We start from the raw sequence: 23,472 nt of genomic DNA on the forward strand, positions 1-23,472 counted from the left end.
CATTTCCCAAAGTTCATTCTTCTTGCCCTGCAGATGATGCTTAGGTCTCCCCTGTCCTTGAGACACAACCACCTGACTTTCTAATACTCATTAGCTACTAGCAGGTTTCTGTCCTCCCATGGCGAAACCTCATAGAACAGTAATTCTCTAATTAGGCAATTCATACAGTACCTGGCACATAGTAAGTACTCAGAGGTTTGAATGAATGAATTTTTAATTCCTTAATACTCCATTATTAATTCTACAGCTCTTCTGCCTTTTCATCTCTAAGTTATGGGCCCAAAGTTATGACCTAGCTGCCAAATTCAACCTTTTCTGTGTCATCCTCTTTGATTGCTTTTTTACATTTGCTGCCTAACCAACCAGTAGTTCCTTCTTGACACTTTCCTCTGATGTTTGTAAAATGTAAATATTTTGTAAATGTAAATATATTACAATGTAAGATATTAGGTTGTTTGTCTTGTCCACTGCCAACTCTGTATCCTTTTACTTGCTCCTTTACCTTTCTGCTAGTTGTGGCCATTCCCTAAGAGTCCAGATTTGGCCGGCCATTCCTCTCGAACCATTCAACTAACATTCATTGAGTCCCACCGACTATGTTCCAGGTACACTGCTTGGGAGTCTGACTGGGGTGGTTGGAATAGGATGGGCACAGAGGAAGGACTTGGAGTCCCTACCCCAAAGGGACACTCACAGCACGTGGATTTAAAAAAAAAAAAAAATTGTCTCCTCCTTCATACTAGCTTCTTCTCCTGATGGCCCTCTTTCAGTTCATACTAAGACCATTCTTGTGATCCCCTAGGCTTAATGTGTGAGAGCTAGCATCTTTCACTCATTCTTTACCTCTAATTAGTTCTTGCTTACTACACAGGACTTCTCCGTTCTTTCCTTGCTGCTGCCACCACCCGAACCCAGGTTTCCCCTACCTTCATTTCTTCCCTGCTCTTCCCTCCTTACCATTTTCAGGTCACCTACTAAGTGCCAAGCACTTCCATTGGTATTACTGAAGTTGTCCCTGCATTAATCAAGACTCCTCTGTGGCACATGATGGAAACCTATCTTAAACTTAAGGAATACTTAAGGAAACTGGGAATGTTATGGAAGAATCTTGGATAGCTCCCAAACTAAGGAGATTATTACCAAATTTGGGGAAGAAAACCAAAACAGCTTTGGTATCTTAAGGACTGGAACCAGAGACTTGAATACCATGACAATTCTCTTGTTATCTTCTTGTCTGTTTTTCTCTGCATGTTGATTTCATTCTCCTATTGCAGATTGGCTTCTTCCACATGTGAGGTATATGGCTGTTGGCGGCTTTGGGCTCACATCTTCTCAGCTTTGCCATCAGAGAGGAAAAAGCTTTCTCCCAGATCCAGTTGAGAAAAGCCCAGGGAAGGAGTTTTGCCCACTCTTGAGCCGCTCACTATGGCCAGGTGGGGTGGGGGTATTGTGATTGGCCCAGCTTGAGTCTGGTCCCTGCCCCTAGGAAGTTACTGTGGTTGGGGTGGTCTGCAATTCATTCCTCCACTGGGTGCTGGGAGTGTGAGGTGGTAATCAGTTTTCCCAGAAGAAAGGAGAGATTTGTATCCCATGAGAAGGGCAGCATGGGCATTCAGAGCACACGGAGTCCATTCCATACACTATTTGAGCCTTTGCTTCCATCTCTCCATTCCCCATTCTATACTGTTGTTAAGAGTTATCTTCCTAATATGTCCCTTTTTTTGACCTGGCTATACCCTAGCACAGCAGTTCTCCAATTTCAACACTAGAGTCACCTGGAGTGATCTGTCTCAAGAGAGACACAGATGCTCACTGTCACCCTGAGTATCTGATTCAGAGGTCTGGGATGGGGCCCAGACCCACCCAGGGAGGGTTTCTAATACTTTCTCAGGGAGGCTAATGCTATGGTTATAGGGACTTCACTGTCCTGGCAGAAAAACTCCTCCTTGCCTCAAGGACACTGACCAAGTCCTTTAATTTCTCACAGAAGGTACTCCTCAGTCTGACCCTTTTCTGGTCTTCTCTCATTTTAGGATCCCTTTGTTCTAATCTGATTTGTCTGATCCCTGTTCTCTAAAATGTTTTCTACTCTCTTATCTCTTTGCCTTTGAGATAATTGATTGGAATAACCTCTAAACTCACTGCTGAATTCGATTTTAATAAGGCATAAGTTAAATTCTGCTTCTAACATCTTTTCTAACTACTCTCAGACAAAAGCAATCTTTTTTCTCAGAACTGCTCATTCATTCATTCAGCAAATATTTATTGAACTCCTACTCTTTGAGGAGGTGCGTTGTATCCTTAGTAACAAACAAAACAAAGTCCCTGCTCTCATAGAGTTTATATTCCAGTGTGAGAAGACAGTCAAATAAACAGTGGTACTGAGGAAAGCCAAGCCAAGCAGGGGGATAAATATTAAAGAAAGAGAGGAGAGGGAGGTCAGGGCAACTTCACATATGGTGTGGGGGGGACCCCTCTGATAAGGGGACATGTGAGCAAAGATCTGAAAAACTAGACCAAGAGCACTCTTTGCATGTACCATTCATATGGAATGCATTATATATTACCAAATATTAATGGCCATTTTTCCCTGTGTATATTTCTTATCTGCCCAATAAGTTTTTAAGATTCTGAAGGTCAGTGGCCCATCAACAGTTTTTTAAGCTCACATCACTAGCACGTTGCCTCAAATATGGGCATTTAGTGAATATCTGTCCCTGATGATGATCATACATGTGAAGCTGAAGATTTCCTTTCCCTGTATGAATGTAGAACCAAAATTTAAAATATCCAGAGTGTAAAACATATCGCGTAAGTTGTGTTGAAAGAAGAGAGTTGTTAAGTTTTAAGTGGGACTTATCCTTTGTTGTATATGTTTTCCTCCTAGTGAGTCTAATTTTCACAATTATACTTTGATCTCATTGAATGAAGAATTTAATCGTGGACAAGGACTAAATGTGGGTGCCCGAGCTTGGGACAAGGGAGAGGTCTTGATGTTTTTCTGTGATGTTGATATATATTTCTCAGCCGAATTCCTTAACAGCTGCCGGTTAAATGCTGAGCCAGGTGCGTAAAATATTGGTAGATGAACTGAGTGTAAAAATTTAGAACAGTGTCAGCATGTCCCATATTTTGAATCAAGTTACGTTTTCTTAAAGTTATATTAGGCATACTTTAACTAGAATGTTAAGTAGAAAAGTGAAAATTTGCCCCTCTGAAGTTCATACCCCTGTTCTCTTATGGCCAAATACCATTGCCAACATTTGAATCCAGATGAGCAAAAGCAAAGCAAAGTCCTTAAAATTGACAGGGAGGAAGCATCACTTATCAGAAAAAGAGCCAAGCAGACAATGTGGAGATGTGTGAGAGCCAGCAGCACTCTACCTCAGGCAGGTGGTGCCGACACAAAGACACACATGCAGACCTAGATACAGATGGTGCCTGGTCCATACTATGTACATGGGGATGATTTACTATACTTTGCCTGTGTTGTAGATATTTTTTTGACAATGTATGGGCAAATGACACTTTTATAAATCAAATCTTTTTTTTTTTTTTTTAAAGAGAGAGATTAAGCATGCAAGCAGGGGAGAAAGGCAGAGAGGAGAGAGAGAGAATAAATCTTAAGCAGGCTTCACGTGGAGCCCAACTCAGGGCTCAATTCATGACCCTGGGATCATGACCTGAGCTGAAATCAAGTTGGACATTCAAACAACAGAGCCACCCAGACACCCCAAATCTTTTTTTTTTTTAATGTTTATTTATTTTTGATAAACAGAGTGCGAGTAGGTAAGGGGCAGAGGAGAGGGAGATGCAGAATTTGAAGCAGGCGCCAGGCTCTGAGCTGTCAGCCTAGAGCCTGACATGGGGCTCGAACCCATGAACTGTGAAATTCATGACCTTATCTGAAATTGGATGCTTAACTGACTAAGCCACCCAGGCGCTCCTGGGCAGCACCAAATCTTATTTTACTTGTGAAAAGGAATTTTTCTGTACTAAAAAATCTCATAGTAAATGTTTTTATGTAGAACTATTCATATCATGAAAATTATTACTTATTATTTTCATGAGGGATAATTGTCAGGAACCCTTTGAGAACCTAGTGAATAAATGAGGGTTAGGTTTACTTTTGTTATACCAGTCAGCATGAAGTTCACAATGTGGAAGTAGAAGGGAACATATTTGCTCAACGTAAAAGAAATATTTTTATGTCTTAGAAGTAGATTTGCCTCTAAGAATTGAGCTCCCCATTTCTAAGTGAGTTTTAACAAAAGTGAGATGAGCATCTAGTTGGGATCTTGTAATAAAAAGACTACCACATTGCCACAGGTACTTGATAGTTACTGAGCACTTCATATTATCACATCTGACAAAGGCCAGTCTTTATTGGGGGGAAGATGGGCTAGTCTTTACAGGTCCCTTTAGTGCTATCAATTTGGATACTAATGACAAGGCTTCTGCAGTGGCTATTAGATTAGATAATTTTAACTCTTCCCAGCTTTTGCAAATCTTATTCAAATCCATATTTTAATTATTCTGTACATACCTGTTCATTCTATAATATTCTTTGAATTTACTATTTCTGTGATTTGTTTTGAAGGATGGCTTTAAAAGAAGCTTCTAAGTTCTGATGATTATCAAAGGTTAACCTACATCTATCCCTACTAATTAGATGAAATGATGATTAATAAATGGCTTACCTAGTGAATAGCTGAGAAAACACCTTTGTGTATCTCTCCAAAGTGATAGAGAATAAATGTGTGGAACACCCTTTAGTCTGTTGTTTAGTGTATTTTAGCTTATAATTTCATAGCCTGGCCTACTGATGTATTATAAAATCATCATTACTTCATCAAATCCAGCATAATGTTTGGTAGCCTGAAAATTGATAAAATACAATATTGATAAAAGCATGTGACCAAAGAAAGACTTTAATAAAATACTGATAAATGCAGTACTAATCAGTCTTTCATTCTATGACTTCTTTGTATGATGTAATCTTATATTTTAATTTATAGGTAAGAAGGTGTTTTACCCTGTGGTGTTCAGTCTTTACAACCCTGCCATTGTTTATGCCAATCAGGATGTGCCACCGCCTGTGGAGCAGCAGCTGGTAAGACTCACTGTCAGGAAAGGCCACAAAGCTCCTTGCTTATTTATTTATAATAATATAAAACTATTATTAGCTTTATAATAACTAAAAAAACCTGTAGTTATTATAAACATTTTCATCATCTCTTTTACACCCCCCCCCATAAGATGGTTTCACATTTAGCGTTTTAGAATTAAGTACCATTCTAGAGGGGGGAAAGAGAAGTTTAGGGCACAGAGAAAACAATGTTCTAGAATATGAAAATTTTAGTCATTTCTGCCAAAATATTTTCACGAATACTAAAAATAAATTTTAGGGGTGCCTGGGTGACTCAGTCGGTTAAGCATCTGACTTCGACTCAGGTCATGATCTCACAGTTTGTGGGTTCAAGTCCTGCATCAGGCTCTGTGCTGACAGCTCGGAGCCTGGAGCCTGCTTCAGATTCTGTGTCTCCCTCCCTCTCTCTCTCTGCCCTTCCCCTGCTGGCAGTCTGTCTCTCAAAAATAAACATACATTAAAAAAAATTTTGGGGGGTGCACCTGAGTGGCTCAGTCAGTTAAGCGTCGGACTTCAGCTTAGGTCATGATCTCACAGTTCGTGGGTTCGAGCTCCACTTCGGGCTCTGTGCTGACAGCTAGCTCAGTCTGGAGCCTGTTTCAGATTCTGTGTTTCCCTCTCTATCTGATCCTCCCCTGCTCACGCTGTCTCTATCTCTCTCTCAAAAAATAAATAAAACATTTAAAAAATTTTTTAAATCTTTTTAATTAAAAAAACTTTATGAACTAGAAATTAAAATTACTAAATAAAAAAAGAATAAGTATTCTATGGGAAATTACTTAGAAAGCCATGGTGTAGGAATGCCACATATTAGAACTTTTAGTTCTTGATAGAGTTATATACTTTTTTTATTTTAAATAAACTTCTATGTTGGAATAATTTAGATTTACAGAAAAGTTTGAAAGATAATATAGAACTTTCCTATACTTCACCCAGTATCCCCTAAAATTGATATCTTATATAATTGATTGTCAAAATTAGAAATTAACATTGGTAAGTTACTGCTAACTGCACTATAGGTTACGATTTCATCACTTCTTCCACTAATGTCCTCTTTCTGTTCTAGGTTCCAGACCAGGATACTATGTTGCAGTTAGCCTTATCTTTTATTGTTAATATTAAATAAAAATGGAAACAAATAAACTAAGAAGTCAATTTAAGATGTTAAAAAATGAAAAATAACTCTGAGGAAAGATAAAGGCAGAAATTAATGGACCAAAAATAATAGTTTCATTAATATATAGGACCTTATTCTTTATGTGCAAAAAATTTTTTTAATCAAAGTGTATATAGATTTGGGGTAAAAAGGAAAACACAACATTGGAAATTAGAATAAAAAAACATTGAGAGAAATCAATTTTATATGGTAAGTTTTTAAAAATTCTAGATAAAAGATTTGAGCATTTATAAAACTAACATGAGCAAAGCTTGTTTTAAAACTTTATAAATAAAAAAGAGATGGAAGCTCTGGAAACACTAAGAACCACTTAAATAATTAGAACAGTTATCAAAAAATTACCCTGCAGGTGTATAGGTATAATGTTTCACTGATAAGTTTTTCCAAACTTTCAAAGAACAGTTAAAATGAGTACCATATGATCTATCTAGTAAATTTTATGAAGCCAACATTCTCTTCAGAGGAACACCTGGCAAAGCGTTTATACACACATACCCCTGTACCTTATCTGTAGACCAGTGTCACTAAAGAATATAGAAACAGATGGGATCAAAATGGCAAACCAAGCACCCACATTTGCCTTATCTGACACACTAAATTCTTTGTAAAAGTGAATTACTAAAAACAAGGTATATTAGCACTAGAAAATGAGAGAAGTTCCACTGGTAGATCCATATTGAGAAATTTCTGTAAGATGGCAGTAGTTGGCATAGGATCAATAGAGGAGAGAAGAATCTGGTACATGTTCAGAATGCAAGATGGAGCTGCTCTACATCCTCTGGGCTCACAGAAGACAGAGTGGTGAAGTATGTATGCTTCTCTGGCTGTGTGCTAAGCAACAGGCATCATAGGCATTGGACTACAGCCTGCAGCAGTGTATGTAGTTCTGGAGCAAGAGAGGCAGAGCAGGGTTTGGGGAGTATTGAGTTGCAGGGTAGATAGGGAGCCCCAGGCTTTGAAGATGAGCTACTCTTGGCATATTTGCCCTTCTTCCACTGTTACTGGAGATAGGCCCCTCTACTCATAGCTAACAGCCAAGGGTTTTTGAACAATGATTTTTGAAACAGAAATCAGTAGCAGTTAACCAGGAGTAGCCAAACCAACAGAAAAAAGAACACATGGGAATATGAATACAGAATGAAGACATCTTTGAGATAAATATGTGTTTAAGGAGAGAAAATTTTAAATTCATAAAACCAGATTTGGTGCTAAAAAGGTCAGAACTTGGAAATTATGAAAACCTAAAACTCATTAAATGGACTGAATAGCGGAATGGTGACAGTTGAAACAAATTTGTAAACTAGAAAACAAGCCTCTGGGCACACAGAGATCAACAGAGAAGATGTAAGAGAAAAACTGAGACATGAGGAATCAGTCAAGAAGCTCCCAAAATTGTAGATTGAATAGGAGTTCCAGAAGAGAGAGAAAAGAGAAAACAGAAGAGGAAATAGAAGAAAACGTTGAAGAGACAAGGAAAGACCGGTCTTCTGGCATTTGAGAACCAACAGTGAAGGAACAATCCTAATAGCTTTTAGAGACACCAAAAATAGCAAACTCCAGCTTGTCTACAAAGGAGTAAGAATCAGATTGGCATTCACCTTCCTTTTGATAATATTGGTGCTAGAAGACAGTCAAACAATACCTTGAACATTCTGAGGGAAACAACTTTAATTCTGGAATTCATATTTGACCTACTATTTGAGAGCAAAATAGACATTGTTGAACATTCAGGGACTCAGTTTACTTCTCACAGACCTCTTCAGCAGAATGAGAAATGAATTTGTTTGCAAGAAGATCTGAGAATGAAACAGTAGTCAACAACAATAAAACCCCAGTAAAACTTTTGTTTAAATAGTTGTTGATGAAATACATAATAAAAAAGAAATGAATAATAATTGGGGATTTAAAAGTCAAAGGGTACATAGTTATGTGTATTAGCCCTGTCTCCTGAGAAGTCTAGAAGCAGTGATACCCCAAGAGTGACAAGCATACCCAGCTCCCAGATCTTAGGGATCTGGAAATTAAAGAGCCTGAAGGTCCAGAAAGTAAGGAAGGACTCAAACAACAAAAGGATTAGGTCAGTGTCTGTCAAACAGACACAGGACCCTGAAAGAATTCCAATGGCAAAGCTAGAACGATTTGAGAACAAGATAAATAACAGTACTGGACTGCAGCTCCAAGCATAAAGTAAATGTCCATTAGCCCATACTGATAGAAATAAATGGGCAAGTAGAGGTGCAGCTAGGTAGCTCGGTTGGTTAAGCATCCAACTTCGGCTCAGGTCATGATCTCGCGGTTTGTGGGTTCGAGCCCCACATTGGGCTCTGTGCCAACAGCTCAGAGCCTGGAGCCTCCTTGAGATTCTGTGTCTTCCTCTATCTCTGCCCCTCCCCTGCTTGCACTCAAACAAAAAATAAGCATTTAGAAAAATTAATAAATGAGTAGATAAATAATAATGGGTAAACAAACTGATTTGATAAGAGTAGATGAGAGGAAAGAGATAAATCTTCCTTACAGAATTCCAAATAAATTATGTAGGTATTTTCTTTTCCAGCAGGTGGAGCTAGATGACTCACTTCTAAAGAATTGAATATGGAAAGAGAGAAACTAACTTTCAGGGGAGAAACCTGGCAGATGAAGTGATGAAGCCCTAAGTGATGAAGCCCTAAGTGATGAAGGTTAACATTGCCAGGGTTATTAGGCACCCCTGATATGATGTAGCAAGAAGGGCATTTCACTTCTGTGGCCTTCCTTCCAAAACCCTAGTCATGAGAAACCTCAGACAAAACCAAATTCAGGAATATTCTACAAAATACTCAACCAGTACTCCTGCAAAGTGTCAGGATCAGGGGTGCCTGGCCGGCTCAGTTGGAAGAGCAGGCAATTCCTGGTCTCAGGGTCATGAGTGGTCACATCGCATGTAGAGATTACTAAAAGAAAAATAAAAGTGTCGAGATCATTAAAAGCAAAACTAAAACTGTGACAGGTTCTCAGGAGACCAAGGAGATATAACAAATAAATGCAATTTGGTGCCTTGGACTGGATCCTGGAACAGAAAAAGGACATTAGAGGAAAAACTGGTAGAATCCAAATAAAGTCTCAAATTTAGTTAATAATGTGCCAGTGTTGATTTCTTAGTTTTTATAAAGATACCACAACAATGTAAGATAATAACATTTAGGGGAAGTTAAAACTAGATAAGTATATGGGAACCCTCTCTGCTACTTTGCAACTTTTCTGTAAACCTAAAATGACTCCAAAAAATTTATAAAAAATTACATGATTAGAAAAAAGTGCCCAATGGAATCAACATATGACGGTAAAGAGAAATGTAAAAGCATGCTAATATTCTTGTGTGGTCTGGGAGGATATGAGAAAAGAATAATTTAAATGTAGGTTCAGTTCATTCTAAATGTTATACAGAAAAGTAAGTTTAAGTGCTTCCACTTCAAGCTCTGGCTTCACTCCTGGCAAATTATCCTTTCTAAACTTCAGTCTCCCCACTTAAAGTAAGACAAATGGTTGCTCTCCGTAATGTGTAATATTATCTCCTTAATATTAAAAGACAGTTGTTAATAATCCACAATAAACATATTTAAATAGTTTACGAAGAATAAATTAAAATAGCAGTGCAAAACTTTTTTGCTGCTGTAAAGTCACTGTTTAAAACAGTCACGCAAGCAAAGCCGACAGGATGGGAGGTGGTGTAGGAATGCAGGCAAGCTTTCTGGGTCAGGAGTTTTCAAACAGGTACATCCCTCTGATCCAGTAATCTCCACTCCCAGGAATCTCTCCTGAGGAAGCAGAGCTCTAGAGTATCCATTCACATAATAATGACAACATTGAAAGCAAACAAAACTCTAATAATAAAATAATGAATTATAGTACATACAGTGGTGAATACCAACAGGAAAGTGTTCATGAAATGTAGATATATATAGCGGTATAAATGTAGAGGAAAATATAAAGTTTAAAAATATGGGAAATGGGGGTGCCTGCTGGCTCAGTCAGAGGAGCATGTGACTCTTGGTCTCAGGGTCATGAGTTCGAGCCCTACGTTGGGTGTAGAGACTACTTAAAAATAAAGGTTTTTTTATTGGTATAAGATATGGTATATCTTTTTTAGATGATATTTTAATGTAATAATGGCTGTTTTTTTATGTACCCTTTTCTCTGTGTAAGGTACTGTTCTGTTTTTCATACATGTTAACTCATTTAATCCTCCTTACAACCTCTGAAGTAGGTGCTGTTTTTACCGCTGTTTTACAGAGAAGGACACAGCTATATGGTGACTGAGTGCCTGCCCGAGTGCCTGGCAGGGGTGGGGCCAGGAGCCTGGGCAGTGTGTCTCCACTCTTATCCACTGCACAAACTGCCTCTGTTATATTAATTCATCCAGTAGGGTTTGTTCTATACCAGCCATTAGTCACTGCTGGAACCCCCAGCACCTGGAACCAGAAAGACATGGTTACCATTCACAAGAATATTTATTCTGGTAGGAAGAGACAGAAGATAAAATCATTAAATATCATACATCATTAAAATAGGCTGAGTTGTGAAGAGTGATTAGGTGGTTTCTATGGTGTGCTTGGTCAAAAAGACCTTTCTGAGATTGGGCTGTTGGAGAGGCCATCCAAGTAATAGGAAGGAATCTGCTACCCAGTGACTGGGAAAAGGCAGTTCCAGGCAAAAGGAGCCGCTAGTGGATTTCCTAAGGTGGCTGGAGCACAGTGGGCAATAGGGCACAAAGCCCAGCCAGTCATGTAGAGCTTGTCAACACTCCTATAAGGAGTTTAGGCTAAGTGTGGTAGAAAGCCTTGGGAGGGTTTTGAGTCTATGGAGAATGGATTGTGTGTGGCTCCTGCTGCAAATAGCCGGTTGGGCTTTTGCAGCAAACCAGGGAGGTGACTGTGGCTTGGGTAAGGATAGTAATTGTGGAGAACGGTTTGGGTGTGATTTGGGTGACAGAAGTTGTTGGATAAAATGTGAGGAGTAAGAAAAAGACAAGAATGGCAAGAAGAGAGATTGGGAGTTCAACCTGAGCGTGGTGGTTGATTAGACCCTCAAGGGAAGGTGGCAGTCAGGTTGCCACATGGACTCATGAACCTGGCAGCCTGTGAGGCGCTGAGGGCTGGAGATGTAGCAAGTTATATGTGGATAGCTATATCCCCCACATGCTTAGGAGAGGGACAGATAAAAATAAAATACTAATAATCAGGGATTAGGAACAGTGGAAATAGGTTGGTTTAAAAATCAAACAAAACCGATGATTTCTTTCCTAAAATCTGGTGATATTTGGAGATTTTTAAAAAGAAGTTATAAAGGAAGTCATAATATTTGTAAAATCAGAATTGTCATGGAGTAGAAATGTCAAAGTGGAGGTTTTAATACTTTTGTCCTAAGGAGATAATATGAGAGCCTGGTTTTGCCACAGAAATTATGCCTCTATAAATTTATTCATCTAACAAATGTTTATTGAGAGCCTACCATGTACCTCTCACATTGTTCTAACTGCTACAGATATAGCAGTGATCAAAATTGACAAAAAGTGCTGCTCTCTCTAGAAGCTTTACGTTCTAGAAGGGGAAGAAGCCCTCTCCTGCAAAAAAAAAAAAAAAAAAGAAAAGGAAAATGCATACCTCACTTTTTAGCTCCAACTTAAGTTGAGTCCTCAGTTGCTGCCTTTTTCTGTTTTCCAGCCAATTCTCCTATTCCACACAGCAGCTTTTTCAGACTCTCCTCACTCCCTCCAGATTTGCCTCCCCTATAGACCTGTATATTCCCTTCATTTTTGCTATCTGCAGTAATTCCCATGTGGCTGCCTCATAGATCATTCCCATTCATTCTGTCCAGAGCCCAGCTCTGCGATGTTCTGCTCTGGGCCGGCCCTTTGCCGAGTGCCCCCAGTCTTGGGGGATGGTACTACCACGTATGCATTGTCCAGGGCGGCAGCCTGCTGTTACACTTGGTTGATCTTTCCCTCTCACCCTTACTCTTGCCCATTCAGTCACTTGCTGACTTCTGTCAGTTTGTCCTCAATCTTTTTTACCTCCATGCAGTTTTGTCTTCCAGAACATACCATGATAATCTAAAACTAGGCTTCCTATTCCTAGATTATATATTGCCTCTTAACCAGCCTCCCTTCTTGTCTCCTTTTATATCTCTACACTGTAGCCAGAGTGGTCTTTCAAAAATGTCATCTGATCCCATTACTCCTTCTGCCCTGACTTTTCAATGAAATTTCCATTACCGTTAGAAAAAAGCCAAAACATGTGACCAGAGACCCCATTCTCCCTGATGTGGCCTGTGGCTCCTTAAACCAGGGGTCAGCAGTCTACAACCTGCTGCCCAAAACAACCTGCTACCTAATTTTCTATGGCCCATGAGTGAAGAGTGGTTGAAAAATATTTTTAAAATAATACTTCATGGCAGATGAAAATTATATGAAACATAAATTTCAGTAGCCATAAATAAAGTTTATTGGAACACAGCATGCTCGTTTGGTTACTTATTGTCAATGACAGCTTTCACACTACAGTGGCAAAGTTGAGCAGTTGTGACAGACTCTTGTTCTGCAGACCCCAAAATATTTACTGCCCGTGTGTTGCAAAAGTTTGCTGAGCCCTGGCCTAAATTTGTGGGCACCTCTACTTGCATCTCCAATGTGGTCCCACCATCCCTCATCCACAGTGCTCTCTCCCATCTCTAGATCTTTGCACAACCTGTTCTTTTGTCTGGAACTTTCCCCCAGCACATCTTTCACTTGGCTAACTCCGATTCTCTCTCAGATCCCAGCTCCCACTTCATTTCTTTGAGAAAGCTGTCTCAGAACCCTACACTTTGGATGAGATGCCTCTTTCTTTTCTTTCATCTTCATGTCCATACCCTTACATCTCTCCTTACCCAACTCAGATTCCATAGTCAGTCATCCACAGCCTCCTTGCTGTACTCACCTCCTTCATCACTCACTCCTTCCAATGTTTTCTCTTTGGTTAAGGGCAACTCTCATCCAGACCCCTGAGCAGTGGAATGTGGAGGGCAGGAAACGCAGCCCCACTATAGGGCCATTGCTTTAAATATATGACCATAGGCCTTAGGGTTCCATGGCTGCCCTGATGTTCTGCACTTGACCATAGTCTACCTGCTGTCTCTCTTTCAAGCCACTCACTCTGTCCTTCTCGTGCCTCCCAGCATCCCTCACCACTCCTCCCTCTCTACATATCTTGCTTCATATTTAACTTAGAGGAGTGGTCAGACATTCTTCTTTACTCTGTCATAAGATCCCTCGCCTCTCTCAGTTCCCAGTGGATGAACTGTCCATGACCCCTCGAGGCCAGCCTGTCCTTTTCTGTTGAACTAGAGCTCATCCCTCATGCCTAAACAAGGACTCCCTTCCCACCATCCTTCATTCTCTCCTATCCTAACATTATGCCTCATCTAGATCATTACCATATACTTATAAAAATACTGTAATATCAATTATCTTTTTAAAATGTTAATAGCCCTTTCTTGTCTGCAGGGCCTCATTCTTCTGCTTTTGTCCTTGTTTTCTCTTTTCTTGCCCCAGTCATTCCCTTCCTTCCTCAGAGCCATTGTACATGTTACCCCCTTTGCTGGAATGATCTCCTTTAGATATTTGCACAGCTCACCTCAGTATTTCATTACAGTCCCTACTCAAACATTATCTCCTCAGAGAGGCCTCTTATGGCCATTATATCCAAAATACACTTTCTCTCTCTCATGTTCTCCCCTTGTCCTACTGCATTTTTCTTCCTACCTGAGATACAGATTCGCTATCTTTCCATCAAAACAGAGGCTCTGTGATGGTAGAGACCTTGTTATTTCTATTCATACTGCTGTGTCCCAGCTCCCAGTGCTGTGTCTAATGGATTAAAACACTTGTTGAATGCATGAATAAAATGAAGGTTTATCAAGCTTCAATGTTTACTTGATTCTGGGGGCTCTATATCATCAAAGCCCTGGTTTTCGTTTTCTTTCTCTTTCTTTGCTTGGACTTCAGTGGTGACAGCTTCATTTTAAAGCTGGTCTCCCTTGTGGTAGAAAAGGACTGCAGCAGTTCCAGGCTTCACATCTAACCCTACTTGAGGCATTGTCAAACTTATTCCGTAGAGTGCCACGCAGACAATATCTTAGGCTTTGTGGACCGTACAGTTAAATTCCTGTTGCGACTACTCAGCTATGCCACTGTACCATGAAAATATGCATAGATAGTTTGTAAACAAACGAGTGTGGCTATATTCCAGTAAAATTATTTTCAGAAACAGGCAGCAGGCCAGATTTAGCCTGAAGGCTGTAATTTGTTGACTCCTGCCCTATACCATCCAAAAACAAAAACAAAAAACAAGTGTCTTTCCTAGTAGCTCTCTCGGAGGATTGAAGGGAGCTTGGAGGAAAGAACTCTTCGAGAGTTCTCAACAACCCTCTCCTTTTGCCATGTTGCCCTGAATTTTGTCTAATTCCTGTTAGTGAACCAATTCTTACAATTAATGGGGTGACAGTGTGCCGCTGGTATAAGAGTAGTCATGGCCCAGTCTGAAGCTGCAGGTGGAAGGAGCTTCCCTGAACCTCATGGGCTACTTGGGGCCAGATAATTACTAGAGCAAAACTGTACACAGTCAGGAAAGAGGCAAGGGAATAAATGCTGGGTAGGCACCAACTAAGGTCTACTGTGTAGAAGTAAATGTATTACAAAATGTATTACAGAAGCTCCTTGAGCTCAGGCACCACACTGTTTGATTATTAGAAACTTCAGCTTGCATGTTGTACAGGGCTTGAATTCAAGTAAACTGGATATAGCAAGAATCCTTTGCTCATGTAGGGTACTATTTTTTGTTGGTTTTTTAAGGATTTAATAATATAAATGCATGTGATCCATTTTCAGTCACATAAGTGACAGGAAGAATTATTATTTGGAAAGTATCTCAAGTTTTTTCATTGTTGATTGAAACCTAGATCTTGAGGGATTAAATTGAATTTCTTTTTTTTAACCAAAGGTCCACAAAAAGGATTCTGGCTTTTGGCGAGACTTTGGCTTTGGAATGACTTGTCAGTATCGATCAGATTTCCTAACCATTGGTAAGTATGCCTTACATTTAAGAATAGAACTATACATGTTTACTACAGAGTCTTGCAGCATTTTCTGAAGGTCTGAGAATCGAGCGTTTTCCTATTAAGTTATGAATGTCTGAGATTGCCTAAAAAGAGGAGTATGGAGATGTGAAAGGCAAAGTTTATAATTAATGTTTCTGAATGAAAAAAAATGAGATCATAAAGATGAAAGTGTAAAGGAATATTTACTTGTTTCTTTAAAATCAAACACTCGTTTTTAAAAACATCAGTTTGTGTTGTTACCAATATTTGTAGTTGTTTTGAATGCTCTTACAAAAGATCTCTACATAACTTCGGTGTTGTGCTCATGGATTATTACATCTGGAAGTAATATTAGATTATCTAGTCCAAGGGCTTTCACATTTTTTTATTTAGAGATGAAATCCCTCTTTAATTATCTGTTAACTCTTATGAAAATCCTAGTATTCAAAATCTTTCTAGCTCTGATTGAAGTTGGAGTGGGGGACTTGTAATCACTGGCTTAATCATGCACTCCTTGAAGCCAAAGATGACCCTGAAGAATCTGGTCTAAGCACCCTGTCCCACTCTGGCTTCAGCCTTACCCAGCAAAAAATAGATTGTCAGAGTACAGTTTAAGAAAGCAGGCTGAAGGGGCACTTGGGTGGCCCAGTTAGTTAATCATCTCACACTCTTGATTTCAGCTCAGATCATGATCTTCACTTCGTGGATTTGAGCCCCACATCAGGCTCCTAGCTGACAGCTCAAAGCCTGATTGGGATTCTGTCTCTCCCCCTCTCTCTGCCCCTCCTGTGCATGCTTGCTTTCTCTCTCTCTCTCTCTCTTTCAAAATAAAAAATAAAATAAAGCAGACTGAAACTTGATTCCATGTCCCTAATCAGTCAGTGGCTACATTTCCATAGCATATAAGAATATATTTTATGTATTTATGTGTGTATACACATACACACATACACACATATATTTATATATTATATATTTTATAATGGAATATATTTTATGTACTTTTTAGGTCTGTCTTACATTCATTTTTATAACCATCCATTTATTTTGGAAATTCCTCCACCTTGTCTCTTTATTATTGTAACATTTGAATCATGGAAAATCAGCAGATAGCAATAAGAAGACTATTAAATGAAACTAATGCCCTTTTCCCTTATTTCTGGCTTAATAAAACAGCAAGTATACATCATTGCCTTCTAACCTATGTTACTTCTCACTGCTCCTTTCTCATTATTTTCTCTTCATACTCCTGTTCGATCTCTGTTGGTGCAGTTAATGGTGTCCCATATTTCTCTGGGATTGTTCATTTTTCATTATTCTTTTTTTCTCTGTTCTTTGGATTGCATAGTCACAATTGATCTATCTTCAAGTTTGCTGATTCTTTGTTAGTTCAGATCTTCTTTTGAGCAACTCTAATGAATTTTTCATTTGAATTGTACTTTTTTAACTCCAGAATTTCCATTTGGCCCTCACACTCCCCCTCCTCCCCTCTCTGTATATATCATATATGTATGACTTCTGTCTTTCCATTAATATTTTCTATTTGATGAAACATTGTCATTTTCTCTTAAGTATGATTTCCTTTAATTCTTTGAACATATTTATAATGGTTGTTTTGTAATTTTTGTAAAAACCCAACATCTAGGCCCTCTCACAGTTTCTGTTGCCTAGTGTTTTTTTCTGCCATATGGGTCACACTTTTCTGTTTCTTTACATGCCTTATAATTTCTTACTTGCATACTGAACATTTTGGGTAATATATTGTGGCAAATATGGATATTGATTCCCTCCTGCCTCCAGGGCTTGTTTTTTTGTTCTGTTTTCTGCTTGTTTGTTTATTGACTTGGCTTTACTATTCTAATGAATTTTATCTCCCCACCCTCCCTCCACCCCCTAGCAATATGAAGCCTCTCAAGTTACTCCTTAGGGCATGTGCACAGTCATCATGGGATGACATGGATTTAGTAGAGCTCTCTTTTACTCTGTGTGCCTCCGTTGGTAACTCCCATCTGTTAGGCTCCACTAATGGCTCACTGGTTTGCTCTCTAGTTTTTGATAGTGCTCTGGGGCATAAATTGCTCCACAGTCTGGCCCAATTAAATTGAACCATTTTGCAAGGTAGTTTTTGAGGCAGATCTTTTGAGTTTTGTTCAGACCTCAGGAGGACTCTTAGCTGTCTCTTTCCCTGTTTCTCTCCAGTAAACTAACTGGCCTACATTTTAGCTTATTGCTCTAATGGAGCTATCAGCCTCCTCTTCATTGCTTACCACCAAAAATCTCCATTATTTTCAAGAGCCCCCTTAGGCTTGAACTTCTGCACACTTTCAAGTAAAGTCAGTTCCTTTGGGAAAAGCTTTGAAGCAGTTTGTTCTCATGCACTGCCTCCTCCCCCCTCAGAAAAAAAAAAAATCTCTGAGCCTCTCCTCCAGAGCTGGGGGTAGAGACAGTGGCACAGTTCTCTCAGAGTGACATCCATACCTTATGAGTAGGACATGGGGGAGGGGAAGAGCAGTCCCACTTCCTTCTGGAATGGAGCCTCTACCTTATGACTGTGAGCTGGGTGAGAAAGAGAGCCCCTATTCTCTCAGCACATGTTTGGAATTTGGCCTCTTTCATTGTGGAGATTCTATTCTTTTCTCCCTTTCCTCTCCTTCTGATATTCCCATTATACATATGTTATACCTTTTGTAGTTGTCCCACAGTTCTTAGAAATTCTATTTTGATCTGTTTTTACCCCAGTCCTCTTTGGGTTTGCCTTTTCATTTTTGGAAGTTTCTATTTTGTCCTCAAGCTCAGAGATTCTTTCCTCAGCCAATACAAAGACACTCTTCCTTTGTTACATTGTTTATCTTTAGCATTTCTTTTTTATTATTCCTTAGAATCTCTCACTCTGCTTACATTACCCATCTGTTCTTACATGTTGTCTACTTTTTCCAAAAGAGCCTTAGCGTATCAATTACAGTTGTTTTAAATTCCCAGGCTGATAATTTCAACACCTCTGCCATATCTGAGTCTGGTTCTGATACTTGCTCCTATGTCTTCAATCCTTTTTTGTCTTTTAGTTAGTATGCCTCATTTTTTTCTTCATAGCTAAACATAATGTATTGGGCAAGGCCTTTAGTAATCAGTGGTGAAGTGTAGGAAAAGAGGATATATTCCATATACCTGTGATTAGGCCTCAGTCCTTTAGTGAGATTATATGTCTGGACCCTTAACTTCACAAGTGTTTCTTGGACACTGCCCCAACCTTTGGTGGAATAGGATGGCTAGAGTGGGCTGGAGTTGGGTATGTCCTTCTCCCAGGTAGATTTGACTCTGGTAGAATAGTTTCTCCTGAGGGCAGGCCTTGTTAAGAATAAAGTGTTCTCTCTGGCTTGTTTCAAAATGATTACTTTCCCATTGCCCTGCTGAAAGCACTAAGGGATTTTGCTCTAGTCTTCACAGCGAGAACTTGCTAGAGCTCCTAAAGGAGTGTGGGGACCTTCCTATGACTGGGCCCTCTGAAATTTTCAACTCTTCATCATTTACAGTTCACATTTCCACCCCCTCCTTACTCCAGTACTGGTTCCCCTGGAGATTTCTACTAGTCGGTTTCTGCTCTAATACTTGCAATTTCGGTTTTACCTGCCTGTCTCTCCAATTTGGAGGTGGCCGTTTCCTCTGTGACCTTATTTCTTTAAGGGATCTGAGAAGAGTTGTTCATTTTTCAGTTTGTTTGGTTTTTTACTTTTTGGTAGGATGAAATTGACTTGTAAGCTCTGTTTGTGCTGGACCAGAAACTGGAAGTCTCCCATTTATGTTAAGTAGCTACACCGTCTCTAATATTTGAAGAGCTTCTATCTATAAGGAAGAAAAACCAAGACATTTTATACATTGTGTTTAGTAAGGCTGTGACTATTTAATACTTTTTAGGAATCTCAGGATTATTGTCATCCTTTGAGTGTGAAATTAAGTGGCATATAATTATTTGACAGAAGACATAATTTGGAAATCTAGCTCCTAATTAAAGAATTAATCTGTTCTCAGTTTTTAAAAATCTTTTCTAGTTCTTCAAAAAACTCCAAATGGTTTGTTTTCCATGCTTCTTTCGGATGTTTATTGTTCAGCTTAAGCCAATGTGAAAATAGTCTCAACTTTATCTTGTTTCATGTGTTCACCCACTCCACTTATCCATTTGCCCCATCACTCCATCAGACTTGTTCTAGTAGGTAACATGTATTGTTTCTAGGTCTGCCTGGTTCTTTTTTAAGTTCTTAATTAAGCAGCACATGCATGACCATTTCTTCCTCAAAACACTTTCTTCACTTGACTACTCTGATAGCTTAATATCCAGAATGTTCTCCATCTTCTGGTGCCATTTTTCAGTCTCTTTTGCTGACTTATCTTTCTCTGCATGTTTAACCTTTACTTACTTAGCATTTAGACCTGATCCCTATTTCCTTAAACTCCTTCAGTAATTTCATCCATTCCTACGGCTTTTAAATCATCTGTGTGCCCATTCTCAAATGTATATTTTCACCTTAGCTATTTCTTGTCTTTTCTCCTCTGGAAAATTTTCTGTAACCTAGAAAAACTTGCATCTCAAAGGATAATTGTGTTAATTATAATATTAATAGTGGTGAGATTATGGGTGATTTATATTTCCTTCTCCTTTGTTTGATTTTCTCTAGATTTTCTACATAACTTTGACGTTTACAAAGCACTCTCAACTATTTAATCTCATTTTGATACTTGCAACAACAGACCCTGTGCTCCTAGATATCTGCTCCTAACTGACTTCCAAACCAGGATGTCAGTCCTCTACATCAGGTGTCTTTAGGCTGTACCATGCCATCTCATTTGAAGCAGAACATCTTAATCCTTATCAGGTCTGACTGTGCTCTAGCTGTCAGACAGTTAGGTACAGTGTCCATTTTTATCCTGCAGGTGGATTCGACATGGAAGTAAAAGGTTGGGGTGGAGAAGATGTTCATCTTTATCGAAAATACTTACATGGTGACCTGATTGTGATTCGGACTCCAGTTCCTGGTCTTTTCCACCTCTGGCATGAGAAACGCTGTGCTGATGAGTTGACCCCTGAGCAGTACCGTATGTGCATCCAGTCCAAAGCCATGAATGAGGCCTCTCACTCACACCTGGGAATGCTGGTCTTCAGGGAGGAGATAGAGACCCATCTTCACAAACAGGCATACAGGACAAATAGTGAAGCTGTTGGTTAACGTAATCATTGGCATACTAGTCTGAACCACAAACCAGCACTATTTTTTTAGCCTTAATTCCAATTCCAGATGCAGTGCCTCTTTCAGAGAAGACATGCTTATTTTTTGTGTTCTTTCTGGCATTACTTTACTTCAGCAGTTTAACTCGATATGGAAAGAAAAAGCAAGTATTTCAGTGCAAAGCCTGTTTTGTGAGAATACTGTATTTCGGAATTGCTGACAAATTGAAATCTGTTGTTCGCCCCAAAAGTAGTTTTGAGTTAGTTTCTACCCTGCACCCGTTCTGATGTGCCCTGGTTGCATCTGGGTTGAGGGATGGAATGTGTTGTGCTCAGGGTGGGTCAAGAGCATCCAGTCCTGCAGAAAGGACAGAGTGTTACGGATGGATTGTGTTGACAAGAGTTCTTCATCTGCTGACCGCTGAGTCAACCTGCTTTTAAAGTAAGATCTTTAGTTAGTTGCTTGAAGAATCCTTTTTCACTGAAGCAGAGGATGACTAAATGACACATCTGAAATTCACAATCAATCAAAAGAAATCAGAAATTAAAACCCCTTAATGTTGCTTAGCTCCCTGAATGTCTGGTATTAAACAAATGAGTAATAGTAGAAAATACTCAGGTTAGAATCTATGACTTGATTAAAACTATTAATGTGTCCTCGTGTTCTAGATTATTAATCAAAGTTGCTATAGATTGTTTTAAGTAAACAAATAAACATGGAAATGCCTTTACTAGAACACTTCTGTTGGAGAACAGGACACTAGTGATATCTGGGAACATCAGTTTACATGAGCCAGGTGCTACCGGGGCCTTCCTATAGTGGTTCAGAATAGATGAACATAGCATGCTTTTGTGTGTTTTTTGCTTTGCATTGTCTCATTTAGCTTGAATCCATATATATTTATTATCCTTTTTTTCCTATATGTTAATATATGTTACATCTGTATTTGTAATATAGTGATACTTTGAGTTGAGAGAGAGTTTCATGAAGGGAAAAAACAATTGAATGAGGTATACCATAGATCACACTGATTTGTGAAAAGAGGTGGAGGGGAAAGTGATCTGAATGGAAATCTGAATTACAGAATATTTTAGAGAAATATATTGTTTGCAGATAGAATAATGTTTTAATCAAGGTATAAATTATGTTAATGAGACAAGGTGAATAAGAAGTTATATTCAGATGGGACTGTATACTATGTTATTTATCACACATGGATCTTTTGCCAGAGGGTCAATTGCCAGATCCCAAAATTGGAGATATGGTGAAAGGCACGCATAGATTTTGATTTGGCTTTTAAAAGGGACCTATATTGTATCCTTTCTATGTGTATATAAACCCCTGAAAATTCACAGAAGAAAAGTCATTACTTTTTACTCAGTAAATTCTATCATCTGAAATATAAATTCCAAATTTCTTGGTGCTACATGAATTCATTTTACAGTAACTCTTATGAATTATTCTTTCAAGTTTTGGGTAGTTTAGGCTTTTTTTTAAGTTGTGTAAAATGTTCTCTGAAGAATTATTAGGCCATTGTCTCCTTTTATATACAATTATTTATTATGAAGACCAGTGAATTTGTTATTTAAAGTGAGAGAACCTAATTATTTGCAAAGGTAAGTTGCCGCTTGTTTTTTGACAGAATCCAGTGATTTCACCTTTTCTCTTTTTTAAAAAAAAACTAACTTTTAATTTAAAAATGGGAACCTAAGAATGGAAACATACTGTGTTTTTGACATTAAATGGTACCAATAAAGTATTTTATTACCAAAAGTTAAATGAAAATGTGATAAATTAATTTTTTTCTGTTGCAAAATACCATAAATACAGAAAAGTGTGTAACATGTAATTGTGTAATTTAAAGAATAATAAAGCAAACAGCTACCAGGAGTGAGATAAAGAACATTGTCAGTGAAAGGCCTCTGTGTGCCCCTTCTTGATTACACACCCTCACCCCCCATAATAGTAGCCATTCTGATTTCTGTGATAATTTTTCACTTGTTTTTCTTAGTTTTCCCAACTGTATATGTATCTCTGCCGAAAAGACTGTTTACTTTTGCCTGTTTTTGAATTTATATGCATATTATTTCTTATATATTCTCTAACTTTCATTCAGTATTCTATTTTTGAGGTTCATTCATGTTAATCTCAAATTCATTTTTATTACTGATTGGTACTCCACTGTATGAATGTACTGAATATTCATTAACTCTGTTGTTTAAAGATATTTGGCTTGTTCATAGTTTTTTGTTGTTTGCTTTTGCTATCAGAAGCAGTACTGTCATGAACACTGCTTGACATACCTCTCATAATAAGTGTACAAGGATCTCTCTAGGAGTAATAATGCTGGGTCATCAGTTGTATGTACATGCTGTTTCCAAAGTGGACCGTCTTCAGCACTGTGAGTTCATTTTGCATCCTTGGCGATACTTAATTTTGTTAGGTTTATTAATTCTTGCTAGTCTAGCGGGGCTTAGGCATGAATTATAGTTATAATTTGCATTTCAGTCTTTTTGCCCATTTTTATCAGTTCATAGGAATTCATCATATAACCAATTCTTATTGGTTAAATATCTTCTCCCAGGATGTGGTTTGTCTTTTCCCATTCTTGATGGTACTTTCTCATTAATAAAAATTAACTTTAATGTGACTATTTTTTCCTTAATGGATTCTACTTTTTATTATCGATTTATAACCTTATATTAAGGAAATATTGCTTAAAGCTATTGTTCTATATTGTCTTCTACCTCATATATACCTTTGCGTTTCCTAGTTAGATCTTTAACCTAACTGGAAGAGCTTTTTGTATATGCCGT

At 38.5% G+C, this 23,472-nt stretch overlaps 1 protein-coding gene across 2 annotated transcripts in view; it reads left to right on the plus strand.

Moving 5' to 3' along the window:
- Positions 1-23,242, plus strand: part of CSGALNACT2 (chondroitin sulfate N-acetylgalactosaminyltransferase 2) — a 49,277-nt gene extending 26,035 nt beyond the window's left edge. Inside the window, exons 5-8 of one of the 2 annotated variants that reach the window (XM_039257761.1) lie at positions 2,888-3,066; positions 5,019-5,113; positions 15,341-15,422; positions 20,364-23,242. In XM_039257761.1, coding sequence (XP_039113692.1) covers positions 2,888-3,066; positions 5,019-5,113; positions 15,341-15,422; positions 20,364-20,656 — 649 coding nt within the window. In that variant the 3' untranslated portion in view covers positions 20,657-23,242. Of the gene's footprint in view, positions 1-1,274; positions 1,428-2,887; positions 3,067-5,018; positions 5,114-15,340; positions 15,423-20,363 lie in introns of those variants that run through there. The other variant, XM_039257762.1, reaches the window with a different exon arrangement.
- The last annotated feature ends 230 nt before the right edge of the window (positions 23,243-23,472 follow it).

This window comes from Hyaena hyaena, unplaced genomic scaffold (genome assembly GCF_003009895.1).
Source record: "Hyaena hyaena isolate Hyena2069 unplaced genomic scaffold, ASM300989v1 scaffold_631, whole genome shotgun sequence".
Lineage (NCBI taxonomy): Eukaryota > Metazoa > Chordata > Mammalia > Carnivora > Hyaenidae > Hyaena > Hyaena hyaena.